The sequence below is a fragment of the Sinocyclocheilus grahami genome, unplaced genomic scaffold (genome assembly GCF_001515645.1).
Source record: "Sinocyclocheilus grahami isolate Dianchi unplaced genomic scaffold, SAMN03320097.WGS_v1.1 scaffold426.1, whole genome shotgun sequence".
Lineage (NCBI taxonomy): Eukaryota > Metazoa > Chordata > Actinopteri > Cypriniformes > Cyprinidae > Sinocyclocheilus > Sinocyclocheilus grahami.
Window position 1 is genome coordinate 1,347,284 of NW_015505605.1, and position 24,864 is coordinate 1,372,147.

General features: G+C 35.9%; 1 protein-coding gene across 2 annotated transcripts in view; it reads left to right on the forward strand.

The window, feature by feature from the left end:
* plxnb1a (plexin b1a) overlaps positions 1 to 24,864 on the forward strand; it is an 88,311-nt gene that overhangs the window by 42,972 nt on the left and 20,475 nt on the right. For both annotated transcript variants that reach the window (XM_016233179.1, XM_016233180.1), the window contains exons 2-10: positions 7,047 to 7,126; positions 10,174 to 11,272; positions 15,228 to 15,410; positions 17,884 to 18,012; positions 20,879 to 20,979; positions 21,107 to 21,239; positions 22,087 to 22,243; positions 23,220 to 23,328; positions 23,908 to 24,016. In XM_016233179.1, the coding sequence (XP_016088665.1) occupies positions 7,113 to 7,126; positions 10,174 to 11,272; positions 15,228 to 15,410; positions 17,884 to 18,012; positions 20,879 to 20,979; positions 21,107 to 21,239; positions 22,087 to 22,243; positions 23,220 to 23,328; positions 23,908 to 24,016 (2,034 nt within the window). In that variant the 5' untranslated portion in view covers positions 7,047 to 7,112. The remainder of the gene's footprint in view (positions 1 to 7,046; positions 7,127 to 10,173; positions 11,273 to 15,227; positions 15,411 to 17,883; positions 18,013 to 20,878; positions 20,980 to 21,106; positions 21,240 to 22,086; positions 22,244 to 23,219; positions 23,329 to 23,907; positions 24,017 to 24,864) is intronic.

Consider the following 24,864-nt stretch of genomic DNA (forward strand, 5'->3'; position numbering starts at 1 on the left):
TTATACACTGGGCTATAAAATAACACTGGGTTGAGGAGCTACTTTGAAACTGTTACAATATACTTAAAATTAAGTATTAAGTATAAAATTAAGTAGCTGAATTGCAGTCAAACACTTTTTGAAAAGTAGCTAGCTGAATAATAGCTGGTTTAATGACAACTGAACTCTATCGCCCCCTTTAGTACGATGCCACTCACACTTGAAATATTTTGGCTAGACATTCGTGTCTTCATTTGCATACTCGTGGAGAATATTTCTGGCCTAAGTTATCCAGCGTTGGGACACACTATTGCATCATACATTTTATCTTGAGCAATGGGTTGTGGGCAATATAAGCCCAAAAAGCATGCATGGTTGCATACTATGAAAATCCATACTATGATTTGAAACACACTACTAATGTAGCATACTATGCATTTAGCATGCTATACATTACAACTCGTGATATGAATTATATGTTACCAGTTATCTCACATGTGGTTCTGTTCTTACGCTGCAGTTGCTTTCTGTAATGTGATGTGGCATTTTTAGGGTATCATAGAGTTTCTGTGCTGGTTTCTGTCAGTACACTGGCTCATTGAGCCTAAAACTATTAAAAACTGAAATAAATTATAGAATTGAAATCAAATCTAAATTAAAAACATGAATATAAAAAAAGAATATTAGATCAAGAACCTGAACTAAAGGAATTTCTATCTAAAACTGAAAAAAATAGACCTCAATAGTAACTTTAAAGAACAAAAACTGACTAAATTGACACAAGCACCTAACGAAATTGCTGAAAAGTAAACTAAAAACTGAAAATATAAAATATATATAAATATTAATAAAAATTGTGTATTAATAATAGTAAAATAACACAGCTTTAAAAGTAAAAAATGTTGCATTGGGAACTACTGTAACTGAAACAAAACTAGTTTATGTAATATAAAAAGAAAAAAAAATAGAACTACACAAATTACAAACTGAAATAAGTTGAAGTAGAAGCACTAAAATTACTAACTGGAAATAAAAACTAAAACTAAGCCAAAACTAAAGCTGAAATAAAAATAAACTTGTAGTAATGTTTAAAATAACAAAAACCTAATACAAAAGACAAGGGCACATAACAAAATAAAAAATAACAAAAATAAAAATAAAAGTTAATTCAAAATATTAATAAAAACTTTAATAGTGTTTAAATTATACTAAATACACTGGCTTAAAATTATAGGTGTTGCCTTAGAAACTAGCTGAAATAAAACTAGTTTACGCTGAAGTACTAAAATCAACACTGAAATAAAAATCAAGCGAAATAGAAATATGAAGAAAAAAACTAAGAAAAATGGCAAAAGCACATAACAAAACTACTAAAACTAACTAAATCTAAAATTAAAATGAAAACTAAAAATATTTTAAAAAAATCTAAATATTAATAAATAGTATATCAATTATACACTGGGCTATAAAATAACACTGGGTTGAGGAGCTACTTTGAAACTGTTACAATATACTTAAAATTAAGTATTAAGTATAAAATTAAGTAGCTGAATTGCAGTCAAACACTTTTTGAAAAGTAGCTAGCTGAATAATAGCTGGTTTAATGACAACTGAACTCTATCGCCCCCTTTAGTACGATGCCACTCACACTTGAAATATTTTGGCTAGACATTCGTGTCTTCATTTGCATACTCGTGGAGAATATTTCTGGCCTAAGTTATCCAGCGTTGGGACACACTATTGCATCATACATTTTATCTTGAGCAATGGGTTGTGGGCAATATAAGCCCAAAAAGCATGCATGGTTGCATACTATGAAAATCCATACTATGATTTGAAACACACTACTAATGTAGCATACTATGCATTTAGCATGCTATACATTACAACTCGTGATATGAATTATATGTTACCAGTTATCTCACATGTGGTTCTGTTCTTACGCTGCAGTTGCTTTCTGTAATGTGATGTGGCATTTTTAGGGTATCATAGAGTTTCTGTGCTGGTTTCTGTCAGTACACTGGCTCATTGAGCCACAAATACTGAGTCGCTCGCATTGGTTTGTGTGCCAAGTATAATTGTGGGCACAGGCGAGCTTGTGAAAGAGACTTAGAGAAACCACAGCATGACAGCGACGGCGCAGACAGATACAGTGAGCGTGCTGAGAAACAGTAGACTTGGCTGTGCTCGTTTGCTAGCATCTCCACTCGATCTGCAACTGTGACATGGGTGGTTTTAGGATGGGGATATTTATAGCGCCGAGGGTCCAGCTGTCATGGGAAGTTCGTCTGCTTGAAGGAAGTGGGACACTCTGTCAGAACTCTGGGATTGAGAGATTATTTATTTGTTTTTATGTCTGGTCCTAACAGACAGGTTGCTGGGAAATCCTGATGTTTTTACATACCCACAACTTTAAACTCAAGTGCCACCTTATGAAGTTTGGATGGGCTGCATTGAAGAGCTCATACTTTTATTTATATATATTTTTTTAATAGCTAATAGGATTTAATTGTCAAATCATGATTTGCTACTTGTTAGATAGTGGAAAGGGTCGTTAAAATTTGTAATTTCTGTGCCAATTAAATATATATAAATAATACAAATAATTATAATAAAACAAAAATTGTGTTATGGGTTTGTGCAATTATCAAATCATAAAGGATGCATTTTAATTAATACATATATGTGGGAAAGTGTTTCAGAGTGAATCTGCCAATCAAATCAGATAACTCTGCCTTCCAAACACCACCTAAAACAAAACACAATGTGGTTGGTCATTTTAGATCAGATGTTTCTTTTTCTTGTCTAGTTGGGCAGCTCTTAGCTAGTGAAAGCTGCAAATTTGGACCGACATTAGTGATAAAGCCCGGCTACTCAAGACTCTAGAAAGGTCAACAATAGCGTCTGGAATGCGGGGTATGCTGCGATGCCCCGTTATGTTCAAGAGCTCTATTAATAACATGAACACACTACTGTTTCACCCTCTCACTCTCCCTCACTTCTCTTTCAATTTTCACGCCTTTGTGGAAAAATCCGAAATACAACCGAGGATTGTTCGCAACACCCATTCACCATATTTTACAGACAAATCTCCTTTCGCAGAGAGGCTAACGACATCGGTTTGATATCTGAAAAGACGTCTCATATGCTGTGAATTATGTTTCAGTCCTGCTGAATGGCCGCATTGTCCCCAGAGATGGATAAATAGCTTTCTTAATCATCCAGAGTGGCAACTTTTCATGTTCATTGTCATGCCCAATGAGGCGTGACAGCGTAACATTCTGTTAGAGGACATAAAAATGTGGGGTCACTGCCAACCCCTCCCAGAGAGACAGTGGGGTCAGTCTCCTCTCGGCACTGCTGTGTGAGCCGTGCCTCACGGGCCTTACGTTACCCCTCCGGTCCCGGCATGTATCTGTGCCCCTGGGAACGCTTCCAAACAATACACTCCCTTCAGCCCGGGGACGATTCGGAGGGGCCGGCTCAGAGTTTTATCCTTTAATACAGGGTGAAGTGCTTGTCATTCTTGTGTGGAATCCTTGCTCTCTCACTCTTTCGCTTTCTCCTTCCCCCTCTTTCTCTATGACTGGTCTGTGAAGAGGAGACTCTGCATTGTGTTGGCCTTAACTGTCATTGGTGTTAAATCAACACCACCTGCACATCTATTCTAGAGAAGATTTAAAGCAGTCGACCCAACGAGCCTCTATTATTCAGGTTGCTGTTCGCTAACTGTGGAGGTTGAGCTCTTTTTGAGACCTTTTGTCTGTGCTGCTTTTCAGGGTACAACCTAATGTTGAGGGGGGTTTTCTAAATGCTCAACAGGACCTCTTGGAACACACCTCCAAAATCTGGTAATAGGTCAGCTTGGGGCACTTTTGTTTGTTTGGTTTGGTTAATAGCTGTTCTATTGGGGTTAAGTCATTCTCTGTTAACTTGGGTGAAATTTTGTGAATTAATTGGATGTCGGTATGTCTTTATTAGGTCCATGTGATTTCTGTGATGTGGAAAAAGCGGATGGAATCATGGAATCCAGTCATAAAAATTGAATTTATTGTATAACGCTGCCGCCTCAATATATGAGTGCATGAACACATTAACATAGTCTCTAGAACTTCCCTGAGAGTCACTTCATGAGCATTTTACCATTTCTTTTGAGCAAATCTACCTTCATATCATATACAAACAGAAACCGAAAGGCCTTCACATCGACCCGTCAAAATAAAAGTTTGGTTTAACTTGAAGAAACTGTGACAGAAATATATTACTTAATGTAACTACTACTAAAATGATTATTAAAACAGAATATTTACCAGAATTTATTTATTAGAAAAATTTAAATAGATAACACAGCCTAACACATAACAAAAAAATAAAGAAATAAAACAATAAAAAAAAAGTTTAATAAAAGTGCCCCTATTATGCCTTTTCCAATATTGCCTTTCATGTAGTGTGTAGTGTAGCTGTATGTGAATGTAAACGATCTGCAAAATTGTAAAGCTGAAAGTGCACGATAAATAAAGTTGTTGTCTCCCAAAATAAAGAATCGAGTCTGAACAGCTGAAACGAGTCGTTAATTCCAATCCCACTTCCGTAACGGCTATACGTCACGGGGTAACACATTTGCATAATGCGTACCTATGTTCTACACGTTGGCCGTCCGCGAACTTGACCCCGCCCGCAAACACGTCATTCTACTGACATCTGCTTCTCTAATCTCGGGGAGTTCAACACGGAAAGATGGATCAGTATCCTGTTTATTTGGACCAACTGCTCCACTGAATCACAACCTGTAAGTATGCTAATAATAGATTTTTATACTTTCTATAGAGCGTTCAAAATACAGAACTGTTGAAATAGGCGTATCAGATGGCCTAGTCAGACTAGGCCATCTGACTAATCAGACCAGAGCAGGCTCACGGAAAGGAGGGGTTTAGACAGACTGAATCTTTGAACTGCTTCGACCAAATCGTTTGAGAATCGCTGGAAAATGAGGTGATATTAAATGCATATTTTGAGAAAACAAAAGCGTTTTTTTGACCTTGCATGCATGTAATCCTATTGTAGGAGACTCCCAAAACAATATTAGGAACCGTAAAAATGGCATAATAGGGGCACTTTAATAAATTGCTGTTAAATTGTGTAAGTTTCATGATTTCAATTAATTAGACATGCTTTTTGATTAACATTTTTAATTTAACCATTAAAACAAAAACAAGAAAAAAAAACAGAATCCAGAAAAATTAAAATGGAAAAAATGGAATTTGGGGGGGGAAAATAGAATAAATTTAGAAAAAAAAATAGAATGGATTTAGGAAAAAAATAAAATGGATTTCGTAGAGCCTTACTTTATATAGGGCTTGGCAAAAGCACACAGTCGGTTAGCTTTAGCATGTTGTCGCTAACAAGCCTGTCATTAGTTGCCAACTTTGGTTGTTTAGTTGTTGCAGACTATTGGTGCTTGAAACCTTTTCTTACAAATTTTACACTTAATGAAATACTTTCTACAAATGTTTTAAATGCTGTACTATATGTTTCAAATTCGGCACATTCATATAAGCTGACTCAAGTCGTATCAGTGGGCTAGAAAAATTCTACCTAAGGGTGGTCTTCTCTCTGGGTGGCCACCATGCTGAGATCACATGACCAGCTGAATACTTCTCATGATTCTTGTGTGCCCTTATTTTTTAGTGAGTCAAAACATACAGCGTGACCAGTAGAGTCTGATTCCTTAAATAGTGACTCTTATGAGCCGGTTCTTTTTAGTGGATCATAAACATACTGCATACGCTTAAATAACTGACTCATAAGAGTGATCAGGAATCAGACTTTACCAAGCAAATTAATTTCATGAGCTGGTTGTTTTTAGTTAATCATAAGCATACAGCATGGCCACTAAAATAAGTGGCTTTTAAGAGTCTTTTCTTTTGATTGAGAATAAGACATGCCAAACAAATGATTCTTCTTTTCAGTAAATAGGCTACATGCAGTACTATCATGCAATACGGAATACCACCACGTTCAAGGCCCATAAAGTTAGTAAGGACATCGTTAAAATAGTTCATGTGACATCAGTGGTTCAACCTAAATGTTATGAAGCTACAAGAATACTTTTTGTGCACAAAGAAAACAAAAATAACAACTCTATTCAACAATTTCTTCTCTTCTGTGTCAGTCGTCAGTGCAGATTCACAAGAGTACCACTGATGTCACATTCTGTTGTTCAAATGCTTCCTCAATTTCAAAAGAATCGTTAATGGAACCATTGCAGAACAAGAATCTTTAAAAGGAATCTGAACCTGGATTGTTTCATTCCTTTTGATTCAACCTCCCACTATTATTTAAAAATCATTCAGTACAGAAAGTACAGTTTCAAAGTTGGTAGATTATACTCCAGAGTTGCTGCATAGTCATTACTGGTTAATCATTTATCACACAGATAATTTTTTAGCATGAAGTGGCCAAACCAAAAAGAGGTAACTGAGCAAGGCCAACATGTCATAATTAATAAGACCCTACAATCCTCTTATTCATTGGCCCGCAGTCAGTTTTGTGAGTGTCCCTATACTGTGCATTTAAACTGTGCCCATTTATTCAATGCTGACTTGGAGAAAGAGGTCAGTAGTAGACGAGTGAATATGGGAAATGAACGAAAGGTGCTCCACTTAGGGAAATGGAGAATCAGGGGTGATTCTGAGCATAAGTAATCAAATCACATTATTTCACTTTTTATCTTATTGATTGTTTAGGTCAGCTTGAATTGCCTCAAGAAAGCGGAGACTACTACCCTGTAATGGCTTCTTATTAATCACATCTAATTCATATAAAACATCATCGACAGTTTGCCTCCTCAGAGTACAGGATCTCTGCCAATCTGCTACTGCAGAGCAATGCATTAGGGCTTTGATGGTGACTTAGGGCCTATATCATCCAATTTCCTGTCAGGGAAGGATTGCTCAGCTCAACAGCTGTGACTCCCATGAGCCACAATGGCATTAAGCCTCCTCTCTTCAGATTGCTCAATGCCGCTCTGTGTAAGAGCTAATCGGCATGTTTTTCTACCCTCACAGACTGTCTCCACAGGCATGTGCTATGCCACTGGATAACCAAGAGGACAGCAGCCTCCCGAACATTATATGTCTGACAGATGGTATGTGTGCTATTTTCCCATCATATTTCTTAAATAAGGGTTTTTACAGGCCGTGTCTGAAGATTGTTACCCTATGTCAAAGTGATAATTCATTTATATAATAGACCACTTTATTGTACAGTAGTCAACATTTGAAGTGGATCAAAACCTTTCATCAAAGTTGTCCTAAAACCTAAAACCTAAATTAATTCTTGTCTTAGGACAACTTTGATGATCTTTTTTGATCCACTTCAAATGTTGACTACTGTATATAAGTATCCTCTAGTAAATGCATTGTGTTATCATGCTTTTGTACATATAACATGGTACTACTGTGGTATTCTTTTTTTAAGTACCTTATTAGTGTTATTTGGGCATTGTACCAACTGAATATCTAGTTTTCAGTTTATTTATTGATTTATTGATTGCTTGATTGATTAACTGACTGATTGATTGATTGATTGATTGATTTTTGTACATGTACAAAAATGGTAATGCATTATTTATTTATTGATTTTTATTTTATTATTTTACATGCACCACGATAATACCATACTTTTGGAAATTTACCTTGGTAACACTGCCAGTGCTTAATTTGTAAATGAAACATTACCGGCTCCAAATCAGCAGTTAAAAGGCGCCGTGACCGACACTGACAATACAAATTCAGTTTTCCCGGAAACATTCAATGACGTCACTAAACGGTAATGACACAACTATAAGAGCATCGTTCACAAGTTTCTGTATGGATCTAACTATACAGCCTAGGTTTTCCAACCCTGGATCAAAAATGGGTCGCCAGGATGATTTAAGGCAAATATATGTAAGTTACATTAAAAATAACAAAATTTGTTTCCATAAAAATAAAATGCAATCATAATCTATATAGAAAAGGTATAAATATGCTAAATATATCTGACATAAATAATGAACAGATATAAAACAGATGTGAGGCGCAGCGATCCGAAAAAAAGTTCACGGAAAGGAAACCGAGAACCGAGATGACAGAACGCGCATCCTGTTTGTTTGCTTAATTACAAAAACACAAATGTTCTTTTTATTGCGAGTGTGCAAAAATAAAAGTAAGCATTTACATTTACATTTAGCAAACGCTTTTATCCAAAGCGACTAACAAATGAGGAAAATGGAAGCAATCAAAATGAACAAAAGAGCAATGATACGCAAGTGCTCAGCTTAACACGTAGCAAGGTTTTTTTTTTTTATTATATAGGCCTAATAAATAAAAAGAAAACAGATAGAATAGAAAAAGAACAGAGAAGCTAGTGTTCGTTTTTTTATTATTATTATAATTTTTTGGACACCCGCAGGTTGTCTTACTCTTATCTGTATGACCAAAAATGGAGTATTTAATGTGTCAGCTGTTTGATTGCGCCGGCGCCTCGCGCACACACCACATATTATAGCAATTCAAACTTGCCATCGCAGTCTGTTCATTATCAAAATAAAATACAGTCAGCCAAACATATCAATTTAAAGAGTCTGTAGTATAACCGGTCTACAGCTGCTGTAATGCCAAGCGCATTTTTGCACATGTGAAGAGGATGATTTTTCTGTCAATATGCGAACGCGCATGAAGCCTAGTCTACATTATAAATAATAGTTTAACATTGAAATATATTGCGAATATGGAAACATTGGATTTGTGCCGAATGAGAGAGGTACGTGAGCCCAACGATACTTTCCGTTTCTCTTTGTTTTGGTTTCTTTAGCTTTATATATTTTTTTTTCATTCTTGATCTGTTCTGCATACCGTTACATTTAAATTATTTGTTTTGGAGTGAGGGGAACTAGGCTATGATTATAGTGTTTGTAATGTTTATACATTATAATATTTCACTTTATTTGGTATTATTTCTGGTATTTCTGGTATTATTACACTCTCTCCAAACGTTCCGCTGCTCACAAAAGAGTGGCGAGAGTGGGTTAAGCAGTTGCACCAATCTACGAGAGCGATTTTGAATGTAAGAAAGCTGATCGGTCAATAATATGTTGAGGACCAATACATAATCAACAAATCATGCTCCAAATACATCTACATAAACCCGAAATCACTCTGTCTCGTATCTTTAAAAACAAATACCGGAAATCAAAAATCTGACATTTTCCGGAAAAATTAAATACTTACAAAAACATGCTACACATTTAAGGTTATATTACCAATACCATGGTACCATGTCCAAAAAACAACAAAACAAAAATACTACAATACTGTTTATTTATACATTTAAACTTACATTGTAAATATTTTTATTTATTTGATATATACACATGTATTTGATAATATTTCAAAGTACCATTTAAATTAATATGCATGATTAAAATGAATATTTTGAATGAATATGGTATAATGCAGAATACCATTCACTTTTGTGTAAAGGTCAACCGATCAGTTTAGCTGATTAATCGGCACCCATAACCAGTTGCTGGAGAAGTATTGCTCATTGTTACTGTTAGATTATGTAGAACATTAACTAATACATTTTTACATTTTACAGTTTTATCTGTTAACATTAGTTAATGCACAATGAACTAACATGAATTTATATATTTCACTTAAAAAGTACAGTACGTTTTCATGGTTCAGTCCTTTTTAATTTTGTAATAAAGTACAGCACTATTTTTCTATTATGTTGGCTTTCATTAAGTATCCAAAAACTACTGGTTGATTAATTGGTTATTGGTAAGTGTGGTCCAACCTGGTTATTGGTAAGTGTGGTCCAACCTGGTTATTGGTAAAATCCACTGTCGACCTCTAGTACTTTGGTATATATCAAAATGCCAAAGTATTTCCATTTTTTTTATTAAGTACTTATGTTATTTTATTTTTTTAGGACTTATTCTTTTGCTTTGTTCATGACAGGCCCTGTCTAATGTAACTAAATAAAAAAAAACTGAAAATTATTCTTTATTATACTAATTATTATAATTGTTAGGAATTAATAATACTAATTCCTTAAATGTAATTATTCCTAACATGTTTTTGATTAGCTCTACTATGTTTGGCTCTGTTCTGTGAGCTAATACTAAGTCGTGTCACATGCGATCAGTGCTTTTGCAGTGCAGTGTGGGATGGCCCTCGTCTTGACCCTGCTTCAGTCCCTCATCCTGGGTGTTCTGGGGGTCCACAGCAGTTACCCTCGCTTCTCCTCCAATGACTCGGTCTTCCAGCACCTGGCATTGCACCCTGACCCCAGCATAGGAACGGTCTACGTGGGGGCCCGGGACCATCTGTTCCAGCTCGCTGGCCTTGATGGCCTCCGTCTTGAAGTGGATGAGAGAACCGGCCCCGTGAGAGACAGCAAGGACTGTCTGCCTCCAGTTACCCTGGAGAACTGCCCTCAGGCTGGGCTCGTTAACAATCACAACAAGCTTCTGCTAGTGGATCCATATTCCCTCCAGCTCATCACCTGTGGCAGCGTACACCAGGGCACCTGCCAGAAACGCAGCCTAGCCAATGTGAACGAAGTCCTCTTCTCTGCCGAGAGACCTGTTGATACGCAATATGTGGCGGCTAACGACCCTACGTCGTCAACGGTTGGGCTCGTGGTGCGACCGCAAGACAAAGATCCTGTCCTTTATGTGGGACGAGGCTACACCAGCAGTCACCCGCCAGTCTCCACTCGCCAACTTTCGACAGAGCCGGTGTTCTCCTATGAGGAAACCGCTAAGCTCGCTGTAGCCGGGCGCCTCTCAGAGTACGATCACAATTTTGTCGCAACCTTTGCGCGACGCAATCACGTCTACTTTTTGTTCTATAGACGCGACCTGAAAGCTGCATCGAGGGAATATCGTACGTACGTGGCACGGGTGTGTTTGGACGATCAAGCATATTACTCCTACGTTGAGGTACCGCTAATGTGTCACTCGGGCTCAACAGGAAGGAACTACAATTTCCTCCAGGGGGCGCAGGTGGGCGGTGAGGAATCTGGAGGCTCGCAGGTTTTGATGGGAGTCTTTTCTACGGCGGTTAGTGCTGCTAATGGACCCGGTGAGGAATCTGCATTGTGTGTGTACTCTCTGGATGAAGTGGACCGCGGTATTGATGCTACACGAGATCTGTGCTACACGCAATACGGAGTGAAAGATGGCTACAAGGTGGCATACATTGAGTATGATGTTAAATCCAACTGTGCCAACCTGCCTACGGTGAGTAAATACATAGAGAGTTTTAAATATTCTTTTAAAGTTCACCCAAAAATGAAAATTCTGTCATTAATTACTCACTCTCATGTCGTTCCAAACCTGTTAGACCTTCATTTATCTTCAGAACACAATTTAAGATATTTTTGGTGAAATCTGAGAGCTTTCTGACCCTGCATAGACCGCAATGAAACTACCACGTTCAAGGCCCAGAAACATAGTAAGGACATCGTTAAAATAGTTCATGTGACATCAGTGGTTCAACCTTAATTTTATGAAGCTACTAGAATACTTTTTGTGCAGAAGTCATCAGAAAACTTCACCATGACTTTATTCAACAATTTCTTCTCTTGCATGTCAGTCTCTGCTGCACATTCATAAGAGTACAACGACACATGCGTGTGATGCTACTGACGCAGGAGCCGGCGTTCTGACGTAGAACCCGGATGTGCTGCGCCTTGTTTACAAGCAGAGGAATGCACACGTATGCATCATGATACTCTCATGAACACGCGTTGAAGACTGACATGCAAGAGAAGAAATTGTTGAATAAAGTCGTTATTTTTGTTTTCTTTGCACACAAAAAGTATTCTCATAGCTTTATAAAATTACGGTTGAACCACTGATGTCACATGGACTATTTTAATTTAACAAGAACATGTCTTTACCACCTTTCTGGGCCTTGAACACTGCAAAAAATGCTTTTCTAGCTTAGATCTTTTGTCTTGTTTCCAGCCAAAATATCTAAAAATTCTTAAATCAAGAAGGATTTTCTAGACAAGTAAAAATTATTGTCTTGTTTTCAGAAAAAACAAGTCAAAATTAAGTGAGTTTTTGCTTGAAACAAGCAAAATAATCTGCCAATGGGGTAAGAAAAATAATCTTGTTTTCTGTCTGATATTTTGGCTGGAAACAAGACAAAAGATCTAAGCTAGAAAAGCATTTTTTTGCAGTGAACGTGTCAGTTGCATTGCTGTCTATGCAGGGTCAGAAAGCTCTCGTATTTCATCAAAAACATCTTAATTTGTGTTCTGAAGATGAACGAAGGTCATCTTCAGAACACAAATTAAGATGTGTGTTCTGAAGATGAACGAAGGTCTTATGGGTTTGAAACGACAAGAGGGTGAGCAATTAATGACATAATTTTCATTTTTGGGTTAGAACTATCCCTTTAAGATGTATCCTTTAAGCTGTTCCAAGTTAATGGAAATTTTTTCAGCATGAAATGAAAATTCACGCTATCTATCTTTTTAAATGCAAGTTATAGATCTTATTGTAAAAGATTCAAACATGTACAGTATATGTTTCATTTAAAAATGTATAATTTAGTTTGCTTAAACACAGACTCTGCAGGCTCACCTACATCTGCATTCAATTTTGAGTTCTCACTCCCAAATCTCAACATCCAGTCAACAGCCAAAGCAAGGCCCACTGTTTTCCAGAAATATGTTTTACCTGCATTTATATCAAAATACAGATGAAAAGATGTGCCACTACTTCCATTTCATCACTACTTCAATATAAAATTATTTTTAAATTTTAAAAATAAATCTTTTGATGTTTATTTTGTGAAACAGATTTCTATCAATTTCTAAAATATTACAGCTGTCCCACAGTTATGTGGACATCATTTCAAACACCGAACAGTTTTGCCCGCTATCACTTTTTTTTTTTTTCAAAAGCATTAGTGTACTTGGTTGTACTTGGAGACAACAGGGTCATTTAAATGCTTAAGATGAAATATGACATGATGTATATGAAGAAAACAAGAAAAATCGATGTAAATATAATTGCACATTTTTAGGATACATAAAATGTTAGTTTGAATTAGAGGTGGGCAATATGATCAAAATCATATTTATAAATATGAGTAATTTTATTTAATTATAACATTGGATATCACAGTACAGTTATGCATATTTTATTTTATCTTTGTTATTTAAAAAAATATCATACCACCCATGCCTAGTCATGAAATTAGTTTTAGCAAGACAAAGGAGTCAGGAATTTTATGTTATTCCAAAATGTAATTTCCAACACATATGACACTGTCATGTGAGACGTGGTAGAAATTACATACACAATTTTCAAAAATAAATAAATAAAAACGACAAAAATGACAGAATTCTTCTGTGATGTGATGCTTTTAGACATTGTTAGTATAGACACTGTATACTTGTTATATGGTGTTAGGCAAAAATTGTAATCCAGTGTTAAAAGTGGCCTGAGCCTGAGCATAAATAAGCGGGTTAGAAAAACCTTGTAGAGGTTAAACTTTTTTTATTGATGCTAGAAATGTATTTGTTTTGTCACAATTGATAATGACACAGTCTTAAAGTGTTCATTTTACAGGAATATTTGATAGATGCTGTTCACTTGTACACTGTCTTCACATTGAAAGAAACATTATACTTATAAATTATCCATATAATTAGGTTTTGAGGTCAACCGTTTCCACATAATCATCATAGTAGTTTAACTTTGTTTGAAAAGCATGGGAAAATGGGGAAAGGCTGCCCACAACGTAACTCTAGGGAACTGGACCGCATAATTTTCCTCCAACGGTGTATTTAAACTAACATTTATCCTAATTTAGATGCATTGCTCATCATTAATTCTCAGGCAAATTGCTTTAACTCATACGATTCTGCCTGCCATGATCTGAGTGAATTATGTTTTGAGCATTAGTCCTAACAAGATCTTAAGACAAATCAAAGAACTCAAGGATGTGGGCTCACAGGCGAACAACCTCCTCATGACCTCCATATATTTGCCTATTCAGCATCCAGAACCCGGCCTGCTCAGTCCTAAACAGGGTTATTCGGATCAATAAACCCCAAGCTCAAACTACTAATGATGTCTGCTAGAAAAAAGGGTAGGAAGGAGAAATACAAGTCTGAGGAGGGTTAGATGTCTAGAAGACTTATTGTAAGGAGAGAATTGCCTGTTAAAGGGATAGTTTAGCTAAAAATGCACATTCTGTCATCATTTACTCATCAACATGTTGTATAAACCCATATGACTTTATTTCTTTTGTGGAATGCTAAATGTATAAACCCATATGACTTTATTTCTTTTGTGGAATGCTAAAAGAGATATTTAGCAGAATGTTCATGCTGCTCTTTTAAATAAAATGAAATTGAATTGGGATGGATGCTCATTCTCCAGAAATTAAATATGAGATGTTATTTACCAGATTCTTAATGTAGCTTTCTTGTTATTGTGGCAACTTCATTTTTGCTTTTGCTAAAATAATTACTTACTGTAAATATGACTTAGGACATTAAATATATGGCACAAGTCAAAGTACTTTTAATGATCCTTTATGGTCCTTTTTTCTGTTTTGGAGTTTGACTGACCCTGGTCTCCATCCACTTTCATTGACTGGAAAAGAACAGCTTGAACATTCTTCAAAACATCTCTTTCTATGTTCCACCGAAAAAAGAACGTCATATGGTTTTTTCAACATGAGGTTGAATAAGTGATGACAGACGTTTTGCGTGAACAATCCCTTTAAGTTGGATGTTACTGATCCACAGACAAACACCGCCACCCAAATACAGCATTCTTTGTGTTTCTTGCAAATCCTCAAACACTGAAACACATTTTCCCGATCCCCCATATGTTCTTTAGTCTGGTACACAAACAGATCACTTCTGATAATGAGGGAGCATGGCATGACATGCAAGCTAGATTTTATCAAAGACTGCTGGAGCAGATTTGATAGCGTTAGTCTCAAAGAAAGGAGCAGCCTTGCCATCCTAGTGTGAGACCAAGATAAACTTCATCTAATCTGGCTTTCTCAACTAAGAGGATTTGACAGCCTTGAGGCTATAGACTGAGAACTAAACCCTTACGGTACAAAAAAAACGGAGAGATTATTACACAACATGAAACTGGATTAGGTCACAAAGGTTTTGCCAAAACCAAAGTCACGAAAACTTGTTTTTGTCTCCCGCAGAACACCCTGAACGCTTATCCCTGTGGCTCGGACCACACCCCGAGTCCAATGACGAGCCGGGAGCCGGTTGAAGCTAAAGCCGTATTGGACAGCCCAGCCGCCCGTCTCACTGCTGTCGCCGTTAGTGTAAAGGAGGGACACACTATTGTTTTCTTGGGTGACTCCAAAGGCAATTTGCATAAGGTATGTGACATGAAAATTAGCCGTTTGACTGGTCATTTCTAAAACAATTTATTTATGATTTATAGTAAACCACTAGGGAAATATTTGTCCACTTAATATGGTAATTTCTTATCCGTCTACTTCAGCAGATGGAAAGAGATTTCGCCTGCAGGGTGAATGTGTCATATCTCAACATAGTGCTGAAACAGCATACCTAAGGCTTTCTGTGTTTCCTCAGTGGGACCGCAGAGCAGACTTCACCACAAACCACGCTATATGAAACACTGTATTTGCAGGGATAGTGATTGCTCAGAGACCACCGGAGACTCAGTTTGACACCGCTTGTAAATTCAAAGTGCTCGTGAGCTGAAATTTAAACACAGGCCAAGTTGCGTCTAGGCCTTGCACTGACTGGATTTGCATGCCACAGTGGGCAAAGGTTAAACCTAAGTGTTTGGTTAAATCTGAACGACATTGCCCGACCCAAGCCTCCCTTTGACAGCCATCCACTGTTCTCTGCTGTTTTGACACATTTTGGCAAGTCAGTGTCATTGTTCACAAGCATGTGTGACATTTTTACAGTGGAAGACAAGTTATGCATTTAGGCAACATTTTTGAATAGGCGTCATCACAATATGCATAAGGTTTTAAAGTGTAGCTAACAGAAATGAGATGTACTGTTATATAAATAGAAAGTATATTTTATATAAATATATGTAGGCAGGGAGAAGTGAAATATGAAAATAAAACCGTTCACACAATATATATATATATATATATATATTTATATATATATTTATTTCTCTTCTTTCACACACACACACATATATTGGATATAGATTTTTCGGCCAACATATCGGTTATCGGCTGTCAAAAATAAAGAATTATTGGTTATCGGTATCGGCGCATCCCTAGTTAACATTACGTTAATCTCACAGTGCACTGCAAACAGATGGGTCTGAATGGAACCCACTTAAGAATAGAATGGAAATAATAAAATATTTACATACTGTAAATGTGTCTATAAATATATTTACATACACACACACACATATATATATATATATATATATATATATATATACAGGTATAATATATATATATATATTTATATACTAGTGCTGTCAAAAGATTAATCGCATCCAAAATAAAAGTTTTTGTTTACATAATACATGTGTACACTGTGTATATGTATTATGGATATATAAATACACATGCATACACCTATATATTTTGAAAAAAATTACATATATTTGCATGTGTATATATTTATATTCATATCATTTATATTATATACAGTGGGGAAAAAAAGTATTTAGTCAGCCACCGCACATATATTATGTAAATAAAAAACATTGATCTTGGATGCGATTAATCACGATTAATCATTTGACAGCACTAATATACGTATATAAACTCAACATATTTTTCTTAAATATACACATGCATGTGTGTGTGTTTATATATACATAATAAATATGCACAGTACACGCACATATATTATGTAAATAAAAAACATTGATCTTGGATGCGATTAATCACGATTAATCATTTGACAGCACTAATATATACATATGTATATGTGAAGTTTATTTTTAATGAATCAATATTTAGCAATATTAAAATGTTTATTGTAATGTAGAAAGTATATTATAACTAACACATACATACATTATTCATAAAAAAAATCAGCTCATAAAATCATATAAATGTATGTATAAAAATAAAAATCTATAATGGAAAACAGCAGCTTACACATTCTGCTAGATATGGGTGAGCAACAGCATAACTAAACATGTGTGATTAAATTATGACAGAAGACTAATTTTTGGGTGAACCAGCCCTTTAACATAGATGAAAGATCATTTTAGTTGAAATGAACTGAAAAAAGCTAGCTGCTGAATCACATATACATTTGTATTTTCCCTCACAAACACACATGCAGGTACACCTCCTCTAACCCTACATCTACACAGCTATTCAGTCTTGCATGATACGATAATGTTGCAATGCGTGATTCCTCCTGCAGTAGACTGTGGCCGACAGTTTGTCAATGCTAATCCAGTTAAAACACAAACCTGACTGGGTGGAGTGCGTGAGCAGCTCGCGGTGTAAGGTGTCTGAGACTCTTAAGCAGGATACCTGCTCTTCTGATGGGATTCTCACTCTTCTAATCTGGTTTGCTGAAATCAACCCCAGTCATGATAGAATTCAAGAGGCATTAGGCACCTCTCTCAGATCCTTGTACGTCGTTTTCCTTTAATGAGACTTTGAAGGGCTCTAGTGCTAAACCATTGCAGCAGACACTTTCAGCACTTTTAGTTAGACCTGTCCACATCCAGCTCTCCTCGTGTCTCCAAGGTGTCCTGTTGCAACTGATGTAGTTTTATAAGCCTAAATATTCAATTAAACCTTGAGGAAGTTCTTAGGAGCCGTTGTCAGGTTACTTATTGAAACCTCTATATTTATTTATTTATTTTTGATCTCATGTTAGGTGTTCCTGGGTAACTCAGGAGAGGTGAAGAAGTACTCCACCCTTCTCATCCAACCTGGTTTGGTCATCAACAGTGACTTACTGCTGGATTCCACCCATAGACACGTCTACATCATGACCAGCCATTCTGTGAGTTCAAACATCATGTCATTAGTACACTACAAGTCAAAAATAATAATAAAAAAAAATTTGAAAGTCTCTTATGTTCACCAAGGCTGTATTGTGAATTTAAATTGTAATAATAGTTCATAATATCAAATAATTGCAAAATTAATGCAACATATTAATAATTAATTATTAAATAATTAATAATTGAGCAGTAAATCAGCATATTAGAATGATTTCTGAAGGATCATGTGACACTGATGTAGCGAATCAGCTCATGTATCTTCATAGATACTAAACATGGTAGAATTACATATAGGTAAGATGACAGAAGCGAGTGGTTCCGTCACAAGCCGGCATAAACCGTATACAATATAACGACAACATACACAATAACCTGAAGGATATGTGTGTTCATTCAAAGAAAGGTTTTCCTATTAATTAATTAGAGAAGAGTCCATTTTTACTGTGCACTTTGGATTTCCAATGGAAAATGTAGTGAGAGGGGAAATTCTCAGCATGCCATTAGGTCGTAAATGTATCTGGTCTAGCAAAGGTGTCGTGGCTGCCATGGTAACCAATGGCATGTGGTTGTTCGCAGACATCCTTGCACCCAGTTTATTGGGTGAGGGATCTGTGACGACTTGTTAATCTAATAAATAACTGATTTGTTAAATCAAATGACAAATTGTGTTTTTGATTGGTCCAGACGTTACACTGAAGACTGGAGTAATGCTGCTGAAAATTCAGCTTTGATCACAGGAATAAATTACATTTTAAAATACATTCAATTAGATAGCATTTATTTCAAAAAATATTTTACAATATTGTATTTTTAATTAAATAAATGCAGCCCTAGTGAGAATAAGAGATGTCTTTCAAAAACATTTTAAAAATCTATCGTAATTATTCCAAACTTGTGACTGATAGTATAGGTCTTGTAGTTGGCCAATAGCATGACATTTGTATTTTTATTTATTTAATAATTTTTTATTTGTATATTTAATCTGCTGTTACTGGTAATCACCTTTTAGGGTTTTTTTTGTTTTGTTTTTGCTTTTGCAATTGTTCTGATGTATCGCACACGTATAAATGTACTTATAAAAACTGTAAAACTGTATTTGTTATAATTATAGGATAATTAAGTATGTTTAAAAATCATTTTAGTTTTGGCTGATTTTTGAAAATGACCAAAACAAAGCAAATTTAGTCTATAATGACCAAATTTCTGGAATGTTTCTCAAATTAACTGGAAATTTTCAATTTTTCTGCAACCCTAGTCCTGCTCGAGATTTCTAAATTGCATAAAATGTCTTGGTTTTGGCTTTGTTTTCCTGTTGTTTTCATACTTGCTAAAGTTAATGATGGAAAACTTGCTTGACCAATAGCGTTTTAGGCAATTTGGAAAAAGAGGACTGTGATAACGACCCAAACAGTCACAAAAGAGGATCAACATCATAGGAGCGAAGTTGGAGTCCAAAAGGTTGTTTATTTCAAACAGATGTGCAAAATGTGAGACTAAATATGTTTAAGATCTTAAAACAGAGATTGCTGATAAAAGCAGTCTAAAACTAGAACTGCTAAGTACTTCAAACAGCACTAACTCCCCTCCACAACACTGAGGCTGGAGTTTTCTATGCTTACACAGCATCACAATCTTGTAAACGAGCTCTTATTCCATCCTACTGCTAGTGACAGCCATCTTAAATGCACATTTTTCCCACTTTGCTAATTGGAACATATCGTGTTTTTTTATAAAATAAAGTCTTGTCTCACAATATGATTTATACGTGAAAATAAGTAACAAGAGTTATGTAAATAAATACAAATAACAATAAAAAGAAGATGGATAAATCAAAGCATATTTGCACTAGGGATGGAAAGATTACCGGTTTGACGATCTAAATCATGCTAAATCAAGATAAAATTCCCCACGGTTAGTATTACAGTTTCATATTTTAATTATCATTAAAACCGTATTCGATTACCGCGATTTGAACAACTCAGGGTAAATAAATACTGTCCAGCATATAGGAAAGTTTTAAATAACGGTTTCAAAATAGTTTCGTTTTGTGTGAAAACATGACGGAAAAGCTGAGAAGTTTTAAAAGAGTGCTAAGGGAATTATACAAAAACGAATATACGAATGAATTAATTATATGAATGTACCTTTGAAGGTTCTGACTGTCTTCAGAAAAGATTCGATGGCATTTTGTTTTTCATCTTCACTCAATGTAATGCCTAAAGTAATGTTCTTAATCGCAATGCTGCTTTGTTCACAGAGATTACGGGAAACAGCTCTAATTCTGCTGTTCCATAAGCGCCACCTAGTGTCAGAGCGTGGATTTACAGTTACATTTACATTCAGCCTGTTTTATAGTGTTTATGCAAACAAAAAGTAATTTTATTCATTGTTTGCGGATTTTGAATACAAAACGTGGTGAAACGATTTATAAGGTCAGTACATTTTGAACATTTCCAGCTCAGTTTAACAACACCGTGATTATACTGATAACTGTGAAAATTTAGGTCACTAAATTATCAATCGTGATAAGAAAAGTTCATACCGTTACATCTCTAATTCGCACAAACATTTCCATAAATTAGCTAAAATGAGCGCTTCCCCTCAGGTTCGCACTTATTTCCACGCCCACTCAGCTAGATCAGGAAATACATAATAGCAATACACCAGAAACACAGTAAAATAGTGATGGAAGACAACTTTAAGGATGTGTGGTCACTCTAGTTGAATAATTTGTATGATATTCAAATAACATGCTGCAAAATTTCCACTCACAATCAGCACAAAAAATGTGGAAACTCTGGGCCATTGCTGTGTCCGTGTGTGATGTGTGAATAAGTGATTTCTCCTGCTGTGCCGTGTGGTCAGGTGGAGAAGAGGCCTGTGGCAGAGTGTGACAAGCACACTGATTGCACTTCCTGTCTGGCAGTGAAGGACCCATACTGCGGTTGGTGTGTTCTTGATGGCCGGTGAGTTTCATCTTGTAATTCCTGCTTTGGACTGCAATTTTCAGTTTATTTTAGGAGTATTTCTCTCTGTCTGTCCGTTATCTTACTCATCCTCCTGTCTGGTCTGTTTTTCTCCTCGCTCCTCCAGGTGTGGGATGCGTTCAGACTGTCGGCTGGGCTCGGTCGAAGGTCACTGGCTGTGGAGTTTTGATGAGCAGCAGCAGTGCTTGAGACTGGAGTCACTGAGCCAATATAACGCCAGCCTTGGAGAACAGAAACAGGTATAAAGTCATTCAGTCAGAAATTGTGATAAAGTGGGAAATTTAGAGCACCATCAAAATTCAGTCCTCCTTCAACCATAATGCCTAAAAGTAAACCCTGCTATATTTCAGTTAATATCTTTCATTCACTAAGATGTAAGATTTTGTATGTTTTTTTAAAGAACATCAAGGTTAAAAATACAGTAAAAACAGTAATATTACAGTATGTAATGCTAATGCAGTTTAAAATAACTGCTTTCTTTTGTAATGTATGTTGAAATGTAATTTATTTCTGTGATGCAAAGCTGAATTTTCAGCATCACATTATCCTTTAGAAATCATTCTAATATGCTGAGTTGCTACTCAGCAAACGTCTATTAGTATTATCAATGTTGAAAACAGTTGTCCTGCGTAATATTTTTGTTGGAAACTGATGCATTTTTTCAGGATTATTTAATGAATAGAAAGTTCAAAAGAACAGCGTTTATTTGAAATAGCAATCTTTTGTAAAATTATACATTTCTGTATTGTAACTTTTAATCAAATTACTGCATCGTTGTCTCAGTTAGCATATGGTTAGCAAGCTACAGTAATTAGTCCCTAAGCTAGCAGACTCTGCCACTGCACTCCCTAATGGGATAATTCACACAGTATCTTGCATCATTTATAATGCTTAAAAGCTTTTTCCCCAATCATTGTCATTTTTATTTAACTTTTCCGTAAGGGATGTTTTTCTAATGAATTAATCAAAGCTATAAAGCTTATTGAAACAAAAAATATGTTCTGAGTTACTGGACAATGTTTGTGAGATTATAACCATGGTTAATATGTTTCTTTTGTGTGTGTATGTATGTGTGTGTGTGATTAGATTGCTGTGAATGTCCCGGGTTTGCCCAGTCTGTCAGAGGGTGACATGTACTCGTGTTTCTTTGAAGACACTGAAACAGCTGCTTCGGTCCAGGGAACCACAGTCACCTGTGCCACTCCTGAGGCCCACAGACTTCCACCGGTGCCACAGGGAGAGGGTAAGAAAACCCACATGCTAATGATGTTTGACATGACATGTTTGAATCATTTTCTGTGAGACGACTTAAAAACTGGCCTTAAGGAACTGGTTTGCATGTGGAAGAGACTATTTGCGATGTGTGTGTGTGTATCCATTTTTGAGTGAGGAAATCTTTGTTTTCCCATGATTGTCAATGTGACATTTTCTCACAATTTAGAGTGACCACTCAATAATATTTTAAAATAATAATAACAATAGTGCTTTAATTAATCAAAAAGTGACTGTAAAGACATTTATAATTTTACAAAAAATGTCTGTTTCAAATAAATACTGTTCTTTTGAAGTTTCTATTCATCAAATAAACCTGAAAAACATGTACCGTATCAAGGTTTCAACAAAAATATGAAGCAGCACAACTGTTTTTAGCATTGATAATAATAAGAAATGTTTCTTGAGCAGTAAATCCACATATTAGAGTGATTTCTGAAGGATCATGTGGCACTGAAGACTGGAGTAATGATGCTGGAAATTCAGCTTTGCATCACAGGAATAAATTAGATTTTAAAATATATTGAAATAGAAAACAGTTTGTTTAAATTGTAATAATTTTTCACGAAATTACAACTTTCATTAAATTTTTAATCAAATAAATGCAGCCTTAATGAGTACAAGAGACTTATTTCAAAAACATCAGAAAAATGCTACCAAAACCAAACATTTGAACAGTAGTTGATCACTCTGGAATTCTATAATAGTCATGTTCCGGTTTCACTTCCTCTGTTGGTTTTTCCGCATCATTACGCTTCCATGGAAGCATTCCACTGAAACGTTAATGATATTACATGAATGACGAAAAAAGCTGTGGATGGTGCATTTAACTTCATCTTATAATTTTTTAGTTATTTTTTAGGTTATGTGTGACCTGATGTTCCAGTGCCATAATATCCGTTTAACCATTTGACCCAGACTCCTCTCATGTTTGTCCTCTATAACAGATTGTGTGTCCGTCACGCTGTCCCTGCGCTTTCGGACGGTCACCATAGCTCTCGCAGACTTCACCTTCTATGACTGCTCTGTGGTGCAGCAGCTCTCTGGCACCAGCCCGTAAGTCACATGGACTCTCCTGCATTTTAATGCCACATGAATAAAGCAATCACAAAAATACAAGACAATGTTAACTAATGTTAACAATATTGTAAAGTGGAAAATTGTTAACCACTTTTAGCGTCATGCCATCATCATCCAAGAGCAATATTAAAACATCCATTGGTGAGCGGCTGTCATGCGTTGAAGAATGTCCCAGAGGCGTGAGAGGGGCAGGGCAGCTGTCTCACTCTCCGGACCTCACTAACACATCCCTGATGATTTAACAGCTGTTTCCCACATTCCACCATTCCTCCGCCCTGACCATCCTCCCTTACCCATACACCCCTGCAGACAGCCGCTGATGGGGCGGCTCTCCCTGATGCTGTTTTGATTTGCGATGTGGGAAAGCTGTGAACTCAGCTCTGTGTTGTTTGATGAGTTTAGGGGAGTCATGTGTAATTCTAGAGCTCAGCTATTTTGGATGCTGGGCTGCTTTGCTGTCTTCATCTAAATGCTCAGAGGGGTGTAGATGGGTTTAATTTATGCAGTCACTTCTAAACTTTTGGTCCATTATGTTCTGTCTCGCTCTGTTTTTAGGTGTAGGGGCTGTGTGAACAGCCGCTGGAAATGTAACTGGTGCGTCCACCAGCATGTGTGCACTCACCGGTCCATGTGTGACCGTGGTGCCATCATCTACAACCAACATGTAAGTTTTTGTTGATATGTGAGGTCGTATCTGTGAGTTTGACATGCTGTGCCATTATAGTGGAGCCCAAAAGTATGAGACCAACAGTGAAAGTGCATGTGTATATTTTAAAACAATAGTTTTTATATATATATATTAGTGCTGTCAAACGATTAATCGCATCCAAAATAAACGTTTTTGTTTACATAATGAAAGTTTAATTAGAAAAAAGTATTTGATTTTGTCCCCATTTTGTTACAAATTTGATTAGTGAACTAGAAATAGTAGAATATGAAATTGTAAAATGTTTCTTATTAAATTTGTAATTTCTTTTCTTTTTTTCCCAAAAGATTTATTTCTATTAATTAAAGTTTTAAATCACAGTTTTTAGTATAGTCTCAGACTTTTAGACCCCACTGTATGTGTTTTTGGCTCCTTTTTGCTTTGAATAACTGTTTTTGGTTCATATAAACTGCCATTTAAAAGTTTGGAGTTAGTAAGACTTTTTTAAATAATTTAATAGGTTTTTTTTTTTTTAGCAAGAATGCATTGTTACAAAAGATTTCTATTAAATAAAAGCTGTTCTTTTGAACTTTGTATTCATCAGAGAATCTTGGGGGAAAAGTAAGTTTCAACAAAAATATTAAGCAAAACCATTGTTTTTAACCTTGATTATTATAAGAAATATTTCCAAATCAGCATATCAGAATGATTTCTGAAGGATCATGTGACACTGAAGACTGGAGTAATGATGCTGGAAATTCAGCTTTGCATCACAGGAATAAATGACATTTTAAAATATAGTCAAATAGAAAACTATCACTTTAAATTATAATAATGTTTCTCAGTGTTACTGTTTTTACTGTATT